At 40.9% G+C, this 19,316-nt stretch overlaps 2 protein-coding genes across 2 annotated transcripts; one reads left to right on the forward strand and one right to left on the reverse strand.

Annotated features, from left to right (window-relative positions):
* Positions 1–710: 710 nt before the first annotated feature.
* rpa2 (replication protein A2) lies at positions 711–11,497 on the reverse strand. Its single transcript, XM_080745647.1, has 9 exons — positions 11,378–11,497; positions 10,687–10,796; positions 8,952–9,053; positions 7,978–8,091; positions 5,636–5,710; positions 3,388–3,504; positions 2,795–2,935; positions 1,434–1,528; positions 711–954 (listed from the first exon to the last, which is right to left on the reverse strand). The coding sequence occupies exons 1-9, from the start codon at positions 11,388–11,390 to the stop codon at positions 867–869; spliced, it is 855 nt and encodes a 284-aa protein (XP_080601773.1). The 5' UTR covers positions 11,391–11,497; the 3' UTR covers positions 711–866.
* Positions 11,498–14,185: 2,688 nt separating this feature from the next.
* LOC308297714 (acid sphingomyelinase-like phosphodiesterase 3b) lies at positions 14,186–18,641 on the forward strand (the record flags this gene model as incomplete). Its single annotated transcript, XM_080741269.1, has 7 exons — positions 14,186–14,388; positions 14,567–14,664; positions 15,407–15,550; positions 15,782–15,951; positions 16,691–16,871; positions 17,597–17,730; positions 18,279–18,641. Exons 1-7 carry the CDS (start codon positions 14,345–14,347, stop codon positions 18,639–18,641), a joined length of 1,134 nt encoding a protein of 377 aa, XP_080597395.1. The 5' UTR covers positions 14,186–14,344.
* Positions 18,642–19,316: the final 675 nt, after the last annotated feature.

The raw sequence follows: 19,316 nt of genomic DNA on the forward strand, positions 1-19,316 counted from the left end.
ATAGTTTTGCTTCACTTGCGACATATTGATTACCCAAAATTAACACATTTACAGCTTTCCTGTCAACTCAATTTTCACATGAAAAACCTGACTAGTCTGATGAGATTAGTTACATAATACATTCCTTTGAAACAAACCTTAATCATTGTTTTAGCAATTATTTTTGTACGTTTAAAAACAAAATCACAAAGAGACAAAACACTTATTTGAAAAGTATTTTAATTTGACAAATAAAGTTACATAAACATGACATCAAAACAATTATTTTTCCAGATCTTTTTTAAAACAACATTTCTTTATAAGTTTGGCAGCCAGTTTGTAATTGCAATAATAAAGGACCACTTCACCCATTTTCAACCCATCTTCAGATAATTGGCCCTCACGAAAACTCAATATAAGCTAAGATGGTACCATTTCTGTCTGCTGACCATCTCAGAAGAGGTCTGTGGACAGTTCCTTGGTAGACAGGTTTCTGAACAGTCCATAGCCCACCAATGAGACGCATATAGTGTGAGTAGACTTATTTGAGTTTGGTCAGTGAGGACCAAATATATGAAGGTATGGTTTAACTACTGTAGTTCTTACGTTTTAGATCCCAACCAGTATTTGGTGTCACCTGCTACAATAGCAGAAGGAATAACAGCAGAACAGATGTGGAAACAAACGTCCCATCGCAGTTCTTGAACAACAAACAAAAAACTTCTAACTTCATGTACAGGTCAGGATTAGAACAACAAACAAAAAACGTCTAACTTCATGTACAGGTCAGGATTATAAGAGTGGGGAGGGGTCTGACTGTTTGTTAAAGGTTTACGTACAATATCAACTTCTGTGTGGTATGAGCAATGAGACCAGGGTGACGTAGGCTAGTCACCATTGTCTGTAGATTTGTAGTGATCCTCGTCGATGGTGGAAAAGATATGGCCCTCGTTGCTCAAGAACTCCACTGCTTGCCTGTCGAAGACAGTTGGAAAGGTGACGCATAATGTTTAGACGGTGTGTACTTGGTGATAAGCTCTCTCACAGAAAAGCAACCAAACAAACCACAAACAGCTTTACCAAAAAGGAAGTCTTGTACTGCTGGCTCCGTTAGGGTACATAGCTCCCTGACAGACCTTATGTCTCTAGTATTGTCCGTATAGACAGCTGTATAAGAGGTTCCTGGGGTACTGCGAGTTGACATGATTGAGTCAAATGCTACAAAAGAAATCACACTTGAGTGAACTGAGCGGTGGAGGCTGCGCGTGTGTGTGCGTGCGTGCGTGCGTGTGTGCCTGGCCTGGCCTGAACAACAGTGCCCCTCCCTTAACATGTGTGGTCAGAAAAGGTATTGCAGGCTACATACAGTACAGACAGACAGACCCACACACACGGCCACGTATAGGAGACGGTGTGACCACCGCTCAAAAATAATGCATGAGACGAGGTCTTACCTGATGACAGGCATACTCATGCCACCAAGTCTCTGCTTCAGTTCTTGAAGGCTGATGCCCTCAGCATCTTGGCAACCCGAGATCAAACTCAGCACCTTAGGACAGAATCACAATGATTTTGATTTCACATACTGTTGTGTTGCCTCTGTGAGGTTTAAATATTTTACACCATCAGGAGGAACAAACAAAATTGTGCTGTGGAATATCACTGAAGATGAAACCAGATTAATTTTTAGTTACCCATCTTTTGCGTACTTTACTTAATTTAGTATTAAGAGTTTAATAACCGTCCCAGTATTAGTTACAAAGCGAAATTTCTGGTCAGAAGATGGGCACAGCAGGCAACAAATTAATTAAAAAAAAACCTAATGCAAAAAATAATTTTCATACATTACTGGGTGTATCGCAAGGGATTCACAACTGGGTACGACTTCCACAATAATACTGAAATATTTCACAATGAAACCGGCGACCCGACAACGGAGTGGTGAGGGCACAGATATAAAGAGCTAGATGCCTCGTTCGCCTCTGCAGTTAATTGGAGCGATGTGCAAAAATTCTAGACCGGACTTCCTGAAAAAACAAAGGGAACGCTGTCAGTCAAAGTGACTACCGGCCAATCACAGTGTGTCTTTTCCGTGACTTTTCCAAGGACCACAATTCAATTCAACAGAGCCAGTTCCGATGTTGCGCTGCTCAGCTGTTCTTATAGGCTGCATACGTAAAGACCAGCCCCCACCTGCCTCTGATTGGCTTATCGACTTCCGTATGTGTGACGCACGCGGAAGCAATGAACACGGAAGCGACGAAGATTCCCTTGGTTGCTCAATGCATACGCCCCCTAGCCGAAGGAGGCGTCTAGCTTTATATGTCTGTGGGTGAGGGTGTGTACCACATGGGTTCTTAGGCCTGATGACAGGAAGTCCCCAGTTACATTTCCTGAGGCTGAACCATTTGTTGCATATACTCCCTCTCTCCACTGCACCTATCAAATAAGGCTCAGAAAAGCCCCCCTGCTACTTTTTAAGGGTTTTAAAGGTATACAATTATTAAATGCATGGCCTTATTTTTATTGTGGGGACCAGTTATTGTCAGTCATTTCTTTGTATATAATATAGTTGTATATTCAAGTTATTTGTCATATTTATTTGCCATTTTTGTTTATAAATCCTATAAAACAAAAACAAGAAAGGCAAAACAAGCAATAACACCAACAGCCCAATGTTCAAGGCCAAATAATCAATTAAATAGCATCGTTTTACACAACAATTAATCGTTAGCTGATAATTCATGATTGTGACAGCCCTACCTGTGATCATGCGACAATAAAACGTAAAAACGCCATGTCTCAAGTCACTGACCTGGTTCTGGTTTGGGTTCAGCCCGTTATTAGCCATGTCATTGGCACCCGAGTAGCCTCCTGTCGAACTGTTGTTGCCAGGCCGTGACATGGAGATGCTGCTGGAGTTCATTACTCCACCACCAACACCACCACCAGTTGACTGAAAGACAACCAAGCCAGGACCACATGTTACAGTTACTGTCCACAACCACTAAGAACTTCGCTTTCTTTACCTATACCTACTGCTCCCATTCTAGATACATTGAAAGCACATGAAATATAAATATACACACAGACTGCATATCACACAGACATACACCTATCTATATCTGTATTTATATCTATCTATCTCAAGACAAATCAAATGATACTTTTACTTATACAAAAATTATTAAAACGTAATTAAATTATCCAGATTATTCTCTTCTTATAATTAGTTTTTGTCTACATGCATAGATCAACAATTAGGCTGTAATTATTGATTAGGCAGTAAGTTTCACATTTTCTTAATCAATGACTTGAGCTTGAGGATAATAGACTGCTGTGTGTGCATTCAAGTGGCCAGTAAAACCTTGCCATTGTGTGTGCAATTCTTTTGAGATGGTATCTCACCGTGTTCTGTGGTTTGCTTAGAGCCATGTGCGCTTGCACAACCTCCAGCATGTGCGAGGTGATCTCATTCATGTCCTCCAGGGGCCTAACGCTGAACGCCACCACAGACTTGACATTCTGAGAAGTTTTAAGACGAGATGAATGTCACACATATGCATAAACCCATCAAGAATGGATTCTAGAACTGCCTTCTAAAACGTTTTCATGCCAAGGACCCTTTCAAGATTTTTTTAAATGTTCAAATATAGCAGATGTTCATGTCGCGCAGCAAGCTTGTATATCTGCTATTTATTAATAGCTAATGCTCTAAACGACACAGATGCTTTCCTGATTTTAATGGGTTAATTGAGAGAGGAACTACAGGCTTACAATGATGATCTTTTTTTCTCTTTCACCACACGCAATCCTTCCTCCCTTGCCCCCCTCACTGTCACACTTGCACGCATCTGTGGTTTTGCATTAAACTCAACCGGAAATCCAGTAGTCTATTGAAAATGACTTCTATTAACAACTACCGATATATAAAAGACAGTTACAATTTAGGCATTAACAACTACCGATATATAAAAGACAGTTACAATTTAGGCATTAACAACTACCGATATATAAAAGACAGTTACAATTTAGGCATATTTCTTTTTCTTTCAGACTTGGACCTATACGCACTAGACAAAAGACATACAAGAAATCATACATACAGATAACAATAAGAAATAACAGGGGAGAAAAAAAATATATAAATATCAAGTGGTATAAAGCTTCAAAAACAGAAAAAGAGAAGGGGGGCGCAAGGAACTCTCGCCTGTGTCTCACCACCCCTATGGGAGGAGAGAAAACCTGTTACCCTTTACCCACATCTGAACAGTGTGACAGGGGCGGGAATCTGCAGTGCCCTATCTATACGTGTGCGTACATGTACATGATATGTCAATCATATCACAACCAAACTTACATACAATGAGGATATGTATGCTCTTATCCAGAGCGTCTTACAATGAGCAAGGTAATCACATAGACAGAGACAGTGTAGTGCCCTCGAGGAACTAGTCTAGGATCCTAGGTAGACAATGAACCTAGCATCCGTTTAAATAAAATTACATTGTGGTGAAGAAAACAAACCTAGTAACAAGAAAATGAGAGCGAGTGACCATCAATCGAGGCAGGTGGTGGACTGGTGGCAGGAAGTGGTATAGGGCGGGAGAGTGCTAGGGGGTAAGGGGATGTCTGAAGATGCGAGTCTTCAAAATCCTACCTTATTTTACCCACCTACCATATAATACAGTACGTTGTACAATTTACATAATTCCTTTTTAAGGAGCTATAATAATAGATACAGGTTTATAGTCAAAGTGTCTGGTTAAGTAGATAGGCCTATTCATTACTTCCTACAGGACTTACTTATTACACTACTTAAGGCTCTGTTCCATATGTTGTAGCACAGTGGTTCTCACTGAACCCAAGAACCCCCATAACTCTGAACATGTACATGTACGTGGCCCTGTTACAGATGTTGTCCAAAAATCATGCAGATCGGTACACAGTATCTCTATAGCCATTAAACGAAACGGGTATTTCTTACATTGATGCTCCTACATATTATCATGCAAGCACCAGTTAAAGTTACTTTCCATCCCTCATATACTGTGTGCACAGTGCACACCCCATAACCCACACACTGCACATCATTTCAGAGCTCATATCTTTGAACGGGTAAGGGCTAGTTTGTATAATTGGTAAGACTTGTGAAGGAAATAAGGAAGGAAGAGGCCCAATTTGTTTACAATACGGCCTGCTGTGCATTGAAGCAATAAGCCACAAGAGGCATGTGGTTACCTGGTATTTTATAACGGCTGAGAGGCGTGGTGAGACACGAGGCGAAGCCAGGTAACCGCGTGGCTTATTGCTTTTATAAAACGGTTGCAACGGTTACAAGATGGCAACATGAAAAATCATAGACATGTACCAATTAAAACTGTTCTATTTCACTAATAATTCACTACAAGGTTTGCAAGAAAGTAGTTCACAGCTACAAGACAATAGTTCACAGCTTTTTTGCCAACAACACATGTGCAGATAATTGGAACACTGTGGAAAGAAATGATGCACCTCGGTTTGATATAAACTGATTCAAGGTGTGGATTATAGTCTCATATACCACAGCAATTAATGGGGAAACCAGACAATCAGAATCAAGGAATGGAACTAGCCTTTTTAGAAATAGCCTATTTTCACCAGACAGTGAACTCACCTGGAAGGATCGCAGGTTGCCAGAGACCTTGACATAAGTGCCAGGGGGCAGGACAGCACTGTCCACACTGGGATCCTAAAGATGGAGACACACAATCATCAGTTTTCCTCTGAAGGGGCTGAAAGTTTAACTAAAAAAAAATAAAAAAATAATCCCATTGATCTGTGTTGGTCAAAATACAAGTTAACTTCAGGGCAATATCATATGACTGCACCCTCACAACCAGTTCACTGTAGAATTATTACTCAAAAACAAATATCACACCGATGAGATAATAAGGACAGTGGCTCTAACAGTCTAGTCAAGTTAAGGCGCATTTCCATTGCAGGGCCAACCCAGAACTAGAACCTGAACTTTCCAGAACCAAGAACTTTAAAGAACCTGTGAAGTTCCAGAACCAAGTTCTGCTTTTGTTTCCATATAACCAGACCCAACCGGGAAGCTCAACTGGTCAGCCTGATTTGGCTGAGACAAAATAGCTGGTCATTTTAACAGCACATTCGGGAAACTAAAATCTAAAATAACAGCTCTATGTAAGAAATACGTCTTTAGTTACTACTTTCTGGATATTAAAATGAAGAAAATAAAAAACAATAGAACGTTCAAACAAGCTGCTAACTGTACTGAGCTGGTACGCTGCTTTTGCTCTAGGGAGAAAAAAGGGTGTCTCACACACACACACACACACACACACACACACACACACACACACACACACACACACACACACACACACACACACACACACACACACACACACACACACACACACACACACACACACACACACACACACACACACACACACACACACACACACACACACACACACACAGCTGAGTGCTGACTCGAGTCACCAATGGACGGAGGAATGTAGAAATGCTTATCTCCACTGTTTTAGTTTGTTGTCGGTCTATCGACGTACATTTTCTTTATTTTTGCTTGGCACCGTGTCTGCCTGCTTGTGCACTCGACGCCCATTTCAGAAAGACGACACGACGGCGACGGAATTTGTTTGAAAATCCTTTCATTTAGAACGGATGCTTCTAGCTCCTTCTGGATATTTTCTTCTCCCGCCCAGACACAAATAAGAGCCTGTATCATCACACTTGACCAAAGTGTCGTGTCTGGCGTTCGTCCATAGTGTTTCTGTGTTTCTGTCTGTCGGAATAGGATTTTAAAAATGACGCTGTTGTGTTGTGAGAGATTTCTCCTCTGTGTCGTTGCCTCCGCTCGACCAATCGAGAGCAGGAGCGCTGCTAGCCCCGCCCATAGGTTCTCAGAACTCAAGTTTAGTTCTACATCAGGAGCAGGGCTGAAAAAAGGTTCCAGGAGGTTCCAGGAACCTTGTCTGGAACCGGGCCGTTCGCAATGGAAACAAAACCAGAACCAAAAAAATAGGTTCTGGTTCCTGAAAGTTCTGGTTCCACCTTGCAGTGGAAAAGCGCCTTATGACTATCTTTATTCCAGAGGTTCTACTGCATTAACTCATTCCTCTGAGCTGTCACACTACTAAGAATTCCAGTCTAAACCAAGTACACTTCTGCCATCTAGTGGCTTTTTTCTTTACTGCATTGCACTCTCTTCACATCAAACAGCAAGTGCCATTCAAGCTCTAGAAAGCAATTTGACCTTCGATTTTAAGGTCACGATTCAATTCCATCTCATTTTCATTGATTGGTTTTCATGACACTATTTAGTAGATTCTGCGTGTTTTAAAGTTATTACATATTTTGTGGTGGTTTTGTAGTAACCGAGCAGGATGGTTGAACATACCCCATCAGAGACCTAAAGCCTCTGACCTTGCAGGTCTGTCACTAGCAATGGACGTCAGCATTACCTTGCTGACGTCCATATGCGTCCCATATTAGAAACCAATAACCAATTCTAGAACGAATTAATGTGTTAAAGCCAGTCTGGCAACTGCTGACAGTTGCATGTGTAAAAACCCTTACATATCTATTTGGTTACATTTGTTATGGGGATCCTTGAAATTGAGGGAGTACTTCACCCAAAAAAATGAAAGATTTTCCATCAATTGGAAAATAATTTTCCATGAAGCCTTTTAGTTTTTGTGGCATTCATAAGCCAATAATGTGATGACCAGCAGACTCAAGTCTCCTACTAACTAGACTCAGAGTCTCCTACTAACCATCAAATTATTGGCTGAGGAACATGACAAAAAAATAATAATAAAAAATTATAGAAAATAAATCACTTTTGGGGTGAACTACTCATTAAAAGCTTGCGCATCACTGGTGTACTGTACATGGTTAACTGTATACCCACCTCCATCATTGATGAGAGAAAGGTCAGAGCCACAGACAGCACCACACACTCACCTCCGCGTCGACCCAGTGCTTTACATCCATAGGAGCAGACGTCATGTCATCGATCTTGTACTGGATGTTGGTCATGGTTTTGTCTATGCTCCTAATAAGTCCCACAACTGTAATCTAAGACATGGAAGAAAAGCAGATATTCAGTGACACAGGGTGGCACCAAGAAACAAGATCAACAGCTGAGGTCACTCAGTAGATGTGAGTTTCCTAAATCAAGAGCATAAATAAATTCAGACTTTTTATTGCAGACACTAATATCAATGCCTATGTTTTTAGACATTTTATGTCAAGGTAATGGTGTTACAATATACTACATCTGAAAAAAGAACCACAGAACAATAAAATAATATGACACCACATCCTATATGTATGAAAAATAATCATCAATATACAAAGGAAATTAACATGATACAAAATCATTGGGTTGAAGCAGGTTTCTTCAGTCCAATTCAAATAGATCCGCTTCAATACTCATCTCACTCTCATTACCACACCTAGTTTTCCATTTACTACTCACTAGGCCACATGGTTTGAGATTTATGCCGATGTCTTTCAGCAGCTAGGACTGAAAAACAGCTGTCCATTTAAGTTGGGTCTCTCTGCCTCTCGTCATTAACTTCACCTTACTATCACTGTATCATTTTTTCTCTGTGACTGGATAATTCCAAAAAGTGTGAGACAAGAAGTGTCTAGACCACTAGGCTACACTACTGCCCTCAACACTTAGAGTACATACATACCATTATTAAAAGGTTATCACACTACAGAGACCAAATAGAAATCAATCTTTTGGATTTTGGAAAGGAAACCTTCCAAATTAAATAATTTGCAAAACATCCTAATCACAGGGCCAGCATCAAAGACACAGGTTGTAAGTTCCTTCTGAAGAATATACAGTAACAGTATGTGTGTGCAGTCAGTAGGTACAACAGGTCTAGGCAGTGGCCAGGGCTGCTACACCCATCACAACTTACTTGGGCAACCTCCACCTCTCCCACTTTGAAGACCTCGTCATTTTGGGCAGCTGACATCAACTGAGACACTGTGCACGGGATAATCTGTGTTGCCCGTTGTCTCTGTGGATGCAAACACACACACACACACACACACACACACACACACACACACACACACACACACACACACACACACACACACACACACACACACACACACACACACACACACACACACACACACACACACACACACACACACACACACACACACACACACACACATTGATAAACTTTCAGTCCATCTTTAGGCAGTGTCAATGCCATGTGTGCAGCTGCTGGTACTACAATGCAGGAATCAACAATTCTTGGGTTTGGGTGCTTGGCTAGAATGAATGGATGATTGCAGTTATGTCACATAACTTGTAGCATGTTTGTTTAATAGTATTCAAACTGTCAAACGTTATGTGTATCACTGCACAGTAAACACCCCAATGTTAATATTTCAAACAGCCCAGAACAAACTGATAAGTGCTTGGTCTTCCCCCTCGGACCCACCTGACCGTTCATCACCACGAAAGCACGGGGTGGCTCAAAGTAGCTGACAGAGTACAGCATCTTGCAATGGGCCTGGTGTACTGTACAAGATACACTACACCTCTAAAGCCCCTTTTCGACTGCAGTTTTAGCACCACACCACACCACACCACACCGCACCACATAAAAACATCTACATTTTCCATTACAAAAAAGTACCCCTATCGGTAAGAAACAAATTGACCCTTTTAACTGTGATTATAATACAATATAAATGTGTATTACAACTATCCTAATTATAATGCACTGTAATGGATTATAACTGTGATTATAATACATTATAAAGTATTAATGTATTACTATGATAATTAAAATACACTATAATAGATTATGATAGTGGTTATAACACAATAGAATCTATTATCATGTATTACAACTATATCCTGGTGGTCTAAATGAAAAGTCAGTGAGTGATCAGTCATTATGAAGTGTTTGGCCCTGTTTGGCCTAGCTCAGACCTACTCTAGAGTGGATACTTTTTAGTACCCTGTTTAGTACCACTTTCACACCACTCTACCCAGGTCCTTGTAGTGGAAAACCTGGCACAAGTGGGCGGTGTGGTGTGGAGTGGAGTTGGGCCAGTGGAAAATGGGCTAAAGATACCCATTTACCTGACAAACTACTTCCTAAAGGTCAAGGATGTCCACGATCATAACACCAGAGGCAGCTCCACTAATCATGTTCAACTTAGATTTAACACTATAAATTTTAAGGATCTAATTCGTTCTCCAGCTATACCACCAATATGTGGAACGCCCTTCCGCAAGCCGGCTTAAAGGAGTGCAAATCCCTAGCCTCCTTCAAAAAAAAGTCAGCTTTAGGCGGCTGCAAGTTGCAACTCGAGGTTGTAAATAAGCTTCCATGTTTCCACCCCCCCTTCTGCTTTTGTAATTGATGTTATCCTATGTAAAGTACTATGTTCTATCCATCTGTCTTTCAATGTTATGAGATACATAAAGTGGTTCCTGTGTAAATAAGCCGTAAAGCTTACTAGGATCTCCTTTTAGTTGACCTTGTACCAGTGATTTGTGCTTTCATGGTGAAACTGTATGTTTTTCTATTGCAAACTGCTAATACACTCTTCAATCAATCAATGTATTAATTGTTAAGACTATAAATTAAATTGGGTAAGAAGAAATGAAGAATGTCACGTTACCCCTTTCTTTTCCCCTCCTTGGGACATAGAGGGCGATGCAAACCCTCCTGGGGACTGAGTGTAGCCACCACCACCCATGCTGCTGTTGTCACCATATCCTGATCCTCCTCCTGTAAACAATGACATCCCTGTCAACTTAAAACAGTACGGATGGGCCAGAGGTTGTCAAATGGGTCCTTGGACTGCTTCCAAATGGACCTTTATACAGGTCTCTGAGTGAGAAGTCAAGTGGTCAAGCTGCAATTGAGGGGTCCACCCTATGTTCCCCAGGTTCTATGTTCCCCACAGTTTAACCTCCATTAGTTTTACTGAGGTTAGGGTTAGGGGTAGGTTTAGGTGGTAAGAAAGTGGGGAACATAGAACCTGGGGAACATAGGTACGGTCCCGCAATTGATAGTTAGGAACCAAATGTACCATTAATGTCTGCAACTCACTCGAGACTGTACAAACAGAACCATGGACCCGTACGGTACGGGTTGATTTGGTTCCATTTGTACAGTCTCAAGAGTTATGGGAGTCCATTACATCAAAACGTTTGAGAACCTCTGAGCTCAAACTAATAAAAGAATCGACAATGTTTACATTCAACAAAGGAGGGTACGTTGTCGTGTTGGCTAATGCTAGCAGGCTCATTTTAGACACCAACAAATCACTATTCCCCAGCAGCAACAGTTCGTGTGTGCAACTTTACCTTGGTTCCACATGATGCTGAATTCTAGTTGATAAGTGCCAGAAGCTGAAAGAAGAGGTTTAGTGTTCAGGAGACTGACATACACACTGCTGCTTTCTGAATGCTCTGATTCCGCGCGCTCAGTTGACACAAGGGACGCATGCGCGCTCCAGATCTGCCGCGAAATGTCTTGTCCAATCATAAACCAGTTATGCAATTAGATCCCATAGCCCACAGGATGGTCGTGCTGCGATTGGCTACCTACACCAACCGGTTTCCATGGCTACCACACGGAGATGCTTTTCTTTTTTTCAAGCAAGGCAAATCATAGAGGCAACCACCACCACCACCACCAACTGGACTGGAGTGTGGAACAAAAGATTCCAAAACAAAACAAACTTTAGATAGTGGTTCTCTGAGCGTGTACAAATGGACTTGGAGTGCCTTACTGCCTTGTACACTCTCAGAGACCTGTGATGGATTAAAAAAAGGCACCCCAATTTAAACAAGCCCAAAAGCTTTCTTGTGGTGTTTATCCTTTTAGCTGACCTTGTTTCAGTGAACTGTACTCATACCTCATACCTTTTCCTATTAAATCAATCAATCATGGTCCATTTGGAACCCAGTTTAGGAACACTGAGAGTCCATGGACCCCACTTTTGCTCTCTATCATTAAATAATAAGAGGTTGTGGTGTTTTGTGACTGTCTGAAGGCGATTTCACATTTAATATTGTATCTACTGCAATGAATGAATAGTACATATTCAAATTGTGTGCTGATTTTCCAGTTGGGTGCTTGCATTCTGTACTAGGCATGACCTGTGTGACCTGTATGATCTATTGACCTACTCTCAGATGAGTTATATTGTCTTCCTTCGTTTCTATCCCAACATCCTCCAACAACATGTCTTTGTAAAGTTTGTATATTATTATGTCTTCCAGTTTATTGCGGTCATACTGCCATACTGATTGTACATGTCCTAGGGTATTCAATGTTTTTCAATAAGGACCCCTTAGCTGAGAGAGGGGGGAAGCAGGGACCCCCACTTCATATTGTATAGAATTGTTTCGCAGATGAAACGTTTTCATAGACAGCTTCATGTTAATATGTTTTTATTACAGTTAACCACTTAAACCATCAATATTTAGAAAACCTGTTCTTTGTCTACTCTTTTTTTCCCCCTACCAAACCTCTTTTCTGAAAATAGCCGATCTATAAACTCACAACACCTCGCACTGAGCTTGTAGATCTGCTATTTTTGGCTAATGTTCCCCCCAGAATAGGGATGCTATAGGGTTTAAGTTGTTAATGTGAAAAAGGTTCATAACACAAGATTTGGTGGACCCCTTGTAGTAACTCTGAGGACCCCCTAGGGGTCCCAGGCTTTTCTTTAATTATCCCTGAGTGTTTGTGTGACCGGATTAGACTGCTCATTTCCCTCCACACCAACATGAGCAGAAGTCTCTCCTCAGCCCGCTATGCTACCCAGCCCTCATAAGCCTGTCACAATTACTACAGTACAGAATCACAATTATTTTTGCATAATCGTTATAATCATTTCCATGTAGAAAAATGTTCATACCATTTTCAAACATTTTCCAAAAATAGCAGAAAGAGTTCTACAAGCTTACAATACGTCACTTCGTGTTGAGGAAAACATTATTAGATGTGCCAGTAATTTATTTGGATTTTTAAGTTATGTCTACCCTGTGTGATTTGTATTTATGAACCCTAAAAATCAAACAGAAATTAAATTAGTATTCATGTTCCAATGCCCAATGCCAAAAACACAATTGAATGGTTAATCGCAAAAATGTAATTAAATTAAATTTGTCCAGCCCTATAACTGAGAGGCATCACTCCCCCTCATGCATTCCCCTGCACAAACTCCTGGAGGATGCCTCCTTCTCTTTCCAGTGCTTTGAGAGGTCCACAGGGGAAAGCTGTCCGGTGTGGAGGGGCTCTGTGCTGCCGAGGGGCTGGTAAGGGTTCCATTGGTTCTGCAATGAAGGCTGGGATTACTTGTCTAGTTGAGTGAATAGTTTAGAGACTGGATTGTGAGTCTATAAACTGATAGAATTAAAATGTTTATGGTCATTATTGCGTCTGATAATTACAGATATCATGTCTAAAGGGGGGTAAAATTGAATCAGAATCTAGCATTCACCTACAAGGAATTTGACTTGGTTGTAGTGACTGATAGAAACAAGATAAGCTACTGTATATGGCATGGGCCAAGTAAAAATAATATCCTACTTTATAGATGGTGCATGTGACTTTAACCAACAATAGGCAGGTGGGAAATTAGCAGAATTGCACAATAGTGAGTACGAACTCTGAAGTGTCACGTTGTGTCTTATCTTGACTAAACCAGGAACAGACAGATAACAGAGTTGCTTTTGTGATTAGCTTATACTCCTGTCAACATGCCTACAACGAAGAGCCTTCTTCTCCTGTCATGTCTACTTCTCCGCTGTGGAGCTTTTGCACTGTCTGGTGAGTAGTATGCTATCATAAATATTGTACATTTTCAACAAATTAGTTTATATATACTCAGAAGCTAGGAGTTATCTTTTACCAGAACAACTTAGCAGATAGGCTATATCAGTCAGTGGTTTTCAAACATTTTCATGTCAAGGTCCGTGGACCCCTATATCTGAAAATATTTTGTGCCAAGGATCACCATAAGAGAAGATTTGTCAAAATGTGTCAATACTTTTACAAAACAGAAGATCTACACGCTTACAACACAGCGCGCATGTGTTTAAGCACTACTTTGATGACATACTGTAATTAATTACGCATTCATTACTGCAGGGAAGTTTTGGCACATCACAGATCTACACTGGGACCCAACCTATGACCCCAACGATCAACCTGAACAGGTGTGTGCGTCCAGTGGGCAGCGTCCTGCGGACAATGCAGGGGAATTTGGCGACTATGCTTGTGATGCACCATGGACCCTTATTAACTCCACACTGTATGCCATGAAGAACATCCTGCCAGAGCCAGACTTCATCGTCTGGACGGGGTATGTAGCTGCTTTATAGGTATAAATATATGGTACAGCTAGAACACCATAACAATAACAATGAGTCACGTGTAGTCACGTCTCGTGTAAAACATTTATTTGGTAGGAGATTAACATGTGTAGATGTGTTAAGCTGCCAGTTAGGCAAATTAACACCATCTGTTGTTTGCCTTTTCAGAGATGACACCCCACATGTTCCAAATGAGGATCTGGGAGAAGAGGCAGTTCTCTACATTGTCAGCAACCTCACCCACATCATAAATCAAGTCTTTCCAAGTCAGGTTCACCACATGCACATTTCCTTCAACTAATGTGGTTATTTGGAGTTGATTCCAGTGTTGATTTGAGTTGTTTATTCACATCTTGGGAAGGTGGTCCTGTCCTGATACCAGCGTGGCCTTCACAACTTGTGTTAAAGGACAACTTTGTTTTTTTACAACAAGGGTTCATATTTTAGATTGTAATTAGAGAAAAGAAAAAGTGAGTGTTAAAATGTTTTCATTTGCTTTGTTCTATTGTTTTATCGCGTTTAGCGTGCTAAAATGTGGGGCATGCGTACGCATGGGGGCATGTGTACAAGTGGCTCAATATGTCTTTTTAGACACAATAAGCCAGCAGTTTCTTTATTGCTATTTACAGTAACACTTCTAGCCCCCATAAGTCACATCCAACCATGAAAGGTTGCGTTGTATCTTGGGAATGGGCTTATTCTGTGTAAAATGACATATTTAGCCAATTGTACGCATGCCCCCAACCACTGAAATAAGAATCTCTAAAACAATAGAAAGAAGTAAATGAAATAATTTTAACACTCATCTTTTATATTCTTTAATTACAATCTAAAATATGAACCCTTGTTGTAAAAAACTAAAGTTGTCCTTTAAACGTTTTACTCTCTGAGCTAAATTGACGCAGAGGATATTAGGCAACATGGCGTCGGCCTAAAGTTGGGAGAGATAAATCACTTGTGTTCACATTGAGGAACTGATGGTCAAATGTTTTGGTTATCACCTCACAGACACTACGGTGTACTCAGCCCTTGGTAACCATGACTACCACCCCAAGAACCAGCTACCCGCAGAACCAAATTACATCTATGACCGGATTGCACAGATGTGGGAGGGCTGGATGGAAACAAAGTCACTCGAAACCTTCAAAAAAGGTTGGCTGTACAGTTTTGCTTGATACTTGAGTACAAATTAAGCATGATATCAAGTATAAATTAATCATGAGTAGACTATTATTGTACATTAAACATATATACTGTATAATAATGATTAAAAGTATCTAGTTATTTGACTGGGGGATTTGTAACCTTGCCATGCATGTATACAGTATGTAAAACTGCTCATGCATACTGTTGAATTTGACATTCATATTTTCTTTTGCATAGGTGGATATTACAGTGAGAAGCTGTTGAATCGAGAAGGCTTCAGGATCCTGGTCCTAAACACCAACCTGCACTATGCCTTTAACGAGCAGACCCAGAACATGGCCGATCCAGTGGGCCAGTTCAACTGGGCTGATCAGGTTCTGACAGAGGCAGCCAACAACAAGGAGAGGGTAAACTCAAAACAGTATTAAGGCTTGTCCTGTTGTCCGGAACATGTAATTAATCCTTACGGACAAGTTCTTTAAAAATGTGTGTGAAGCTCCTGGCAGCTTTGTGCTGTATGCAGACTATGGACTGCCCATAATATGGAGTGGAGGGTGGAGGGCGCAAGGGGGGTTGTTTCAGTTTGTTATTCATTCTATTTCAATGTCTGACTCCTATGCATGCATTCAAGAAAGAAATTACTGTGAAATGTCTAATTTTTATTCAGACTTTTGTGCCCGGAGAAGTGAACGGGAAATGTATATGTTCAAAGGACAAGTGCCTCAAAAAGTTAATGTCAAGCCATGACTGTATATACACGCAACCTCAACAGTTTGCCTCCGTATCATACTTGGGCTGTACTACAGCATCTGTGCTATTATTAAATTGGGGGTCCTTTAAATGACTGAAATGAATCATTTCTCTATAGCAGTGGTTCCCAAACGATTTAGCCCCCCAAAAAAGAGATTTGATGTCTCTGCAGGTATTTCCCCCCCTCTAATTAATCTTTTTTGTTGGTTTATTATTTATGGAATTATTTTGAATAATAATAATAAAAAAACAAAATATAGGAAACAATAAAATAAAGGGGTATTTACTCACGACCCATAAAAACTGGTCCGCAACCCAAACATGGGTCTTGACCCACTGTTGGGAAACACTGCTCTAGTCTATTGCATTTCCCAGATAGCATCTTGTGTCTTCCAGGTGTACATAATTGGCCACGTTCCTCCAGGTTTCTTTGAGAAGAGGAGGAGTACAGCCTGGTTTAGAGAGGAGTTCAATAAGCGCTATTTGGAGCTGATCCATAAACATCATTCTGTAATCGCTGGGCAGTTCTTTGGTCATCATCACACTGACAGCTTCCGCATGTTCTACGACTCTGCAGGTACTCACAGTGCACGTGTTAACTTTTGTAATTTTGTACACATTGACTCTGATTTCATGTAATATCCAATATTGTAACCACTTGAACCTTAGCCTCCCTTTCTGGGGCTAACAATCAGCAAACAGCAAACATAGCAGAGCTACAAGCTCACAGCTTATAGATCCGTTATTGCCACTAGAATATAATCAAATATATTTAGTGAAGAGTGAAAACAGGAGACGTCATTGACCACTTAAACCCTATACTTGGTTTGTATTGGCTTGTAGATCTGCATTTTTCTGTGAAGATTTCCCCCTAAATATAGTCAATTGTTATCCAAGGATGTATTTGTAGGCTTAAATATTTCATTTCAAGAGGGTTTAAAAGTCAATGTACATCAATATTACTGCACCAGTGAACCTATTTAACAATGATATGAAATGCATTCGCAGCAACCACACCAATTACATTATAAAGCACCAATTACAAGATATGGTTATCTTGCGGCATTATTCATGATCACGATATCTTTGATGAGTTTTTGATCAATGGCAATTAACTTATGCCAACTCAAGTGACATTGCAACAGATTGTGGACTTTGAGCCTGATATAAAGAAGATATAAATGTATTGATTGTGTGCTTGTGCAACTTATTTTGAATAATTCATAATGGTCTTGTTAAGTTCAGCCTCAGTAGAGACATCAGTTTAGGGAGTTTCAATATGTTGCCTTCTCTCTGCAACAGGCTCGCCTATCAGTGCAATGTTTTTGAGCCCAGGGGTCACACCATGGAAGACAACGCTGCCTGGGGTCGTAGATGGAGCAAACAACCCTGGGATCCGCGTCTTTGAATATGACACTCAAACACTCCTAGTTGAAGTAAGGAAAGGACTTTCTCTTCACTTACTGTGCCAAAAGCGGGACAAGAGTGGTTAGGTATCTACACCGTCCCAGCAAGCACAGTCAGGACCTGGACCAATCAGTGACGTCTCGATTGGGGCCAGATCAAGTCAAACCATGACTAGTCAGATCTGGCCCAGAATATCACCTGATTTCAACCAACATAAATCCTGCCCACGAAAACGGACGTCCTGGATTAATCAGAGAGGGTCCGATCGAGGCCAGATAAATATCATAACTAGTCAGATATGTCCCAGAATATAACCTTATATGCTCATATTTCAGCTAACATTACAAACAATAACAATAATCCTATAGTCCATATGACATCCTGGTAATGACATCAAGATCATCCCCATATGGGCTGTGATCTGGCCTAGTTCTGAACGTCACCGGAGTCACCAGAGGACGCCATCATGACGTCATTTGGCTTGCAGGGGTTCTTTAACTGAGTATATAGAAACTGCTGATGCATATTACTGTATTCCAATTTTCATTCATGGCCTTTCCTGTATCAACTCCCACAGGATATGGTGACATACTACCTGAACCTGACCCGTGCCAATGCAGCCCAGGATCACTGGGAGCAGGAGTACCGTCTGACAGAGAGCTTCGGGGTGGCGGACGCCTCTCCGGCCTCCATGCACCAGGTGCTGGAGCTCATGGCTAACGACCACAGCTACCTACAGAAGTACTACGAGTTCAACTCGGTCAACTACGACCTGACAAAGTGCGACAGCAACTGCCGCATTGACCACGTGTGTGCCGTCAGAGAGGTAGACTTTGAAAGATATGAACACTGTCTGGAGAAAGAAGGAGCCACTTCACTTCATGCTGCCTTGCTGCTAGTCCTCACCGTGGCATTAGGTGTTGTCTTGAATGACTTGTAAATAGCATCGATGTTGAAACATCACCACTCACCTAACCTTGCATCACCAGGCCATCTGCAGTATAGCTGTGGGAAGACTGGTTTCTATTTTACTGTGCAGTGATTGTATCTGGTCTTTTCTTTGTATTGTATTGCATTTTGATTTTTTTTTTTTTTTTAAACAGCCAATTTCTGTATCCACTCTAGATATGCCAGCTGCAAAGCAAACTGATCCCAGTCTACCACTGAGCCTTTGCCAATCGGTTGGCTGGCATAGCATAAGTAAAAACAGCACATTTATCTTCAATATTCTTAAATCTTTTATCTCATGTTAAAGTGCTATGAGACTTACAATAAATTATCTAATTTTATGAGGGGAAGAAAGTCAATGACCTCAATATTACTGCATCAATGAACGTCATTAAAGGAGTAGTTCACCTAAACAATTATTACATTTCTATCAATTACACACCCACGAAGCCTTGAATTCATGGAGTTTTTTGTTGTTTTTTGTCGCATTCCTAAGGCAATCATTTTATGACCAGTGCACTCTCCATTGAGTCTTCTACGAGGGACTCCACCAGTAATCAAATTACAGCAACAACACAGCCTGCGAATTATGACTTTATTATCATATAGCTGCTAGATAATTCCTGTAATTCCACAGGAATTGTTTTTGATCACTGCCGGTAACCTT

This window comes from Nannobrachium achirus, assembly GCF_963921795.1.
Source record: "Nannobrachium achirus genome assembly, chromosome: 2".
Taxonomy (NCBI): domain Eukaryota; kingdom Metazoa; phylum Chordata; class Actinopteri; order Myctophiformes; family Myctophidae; genus Nannobrachium; species Nannobrachium achirus.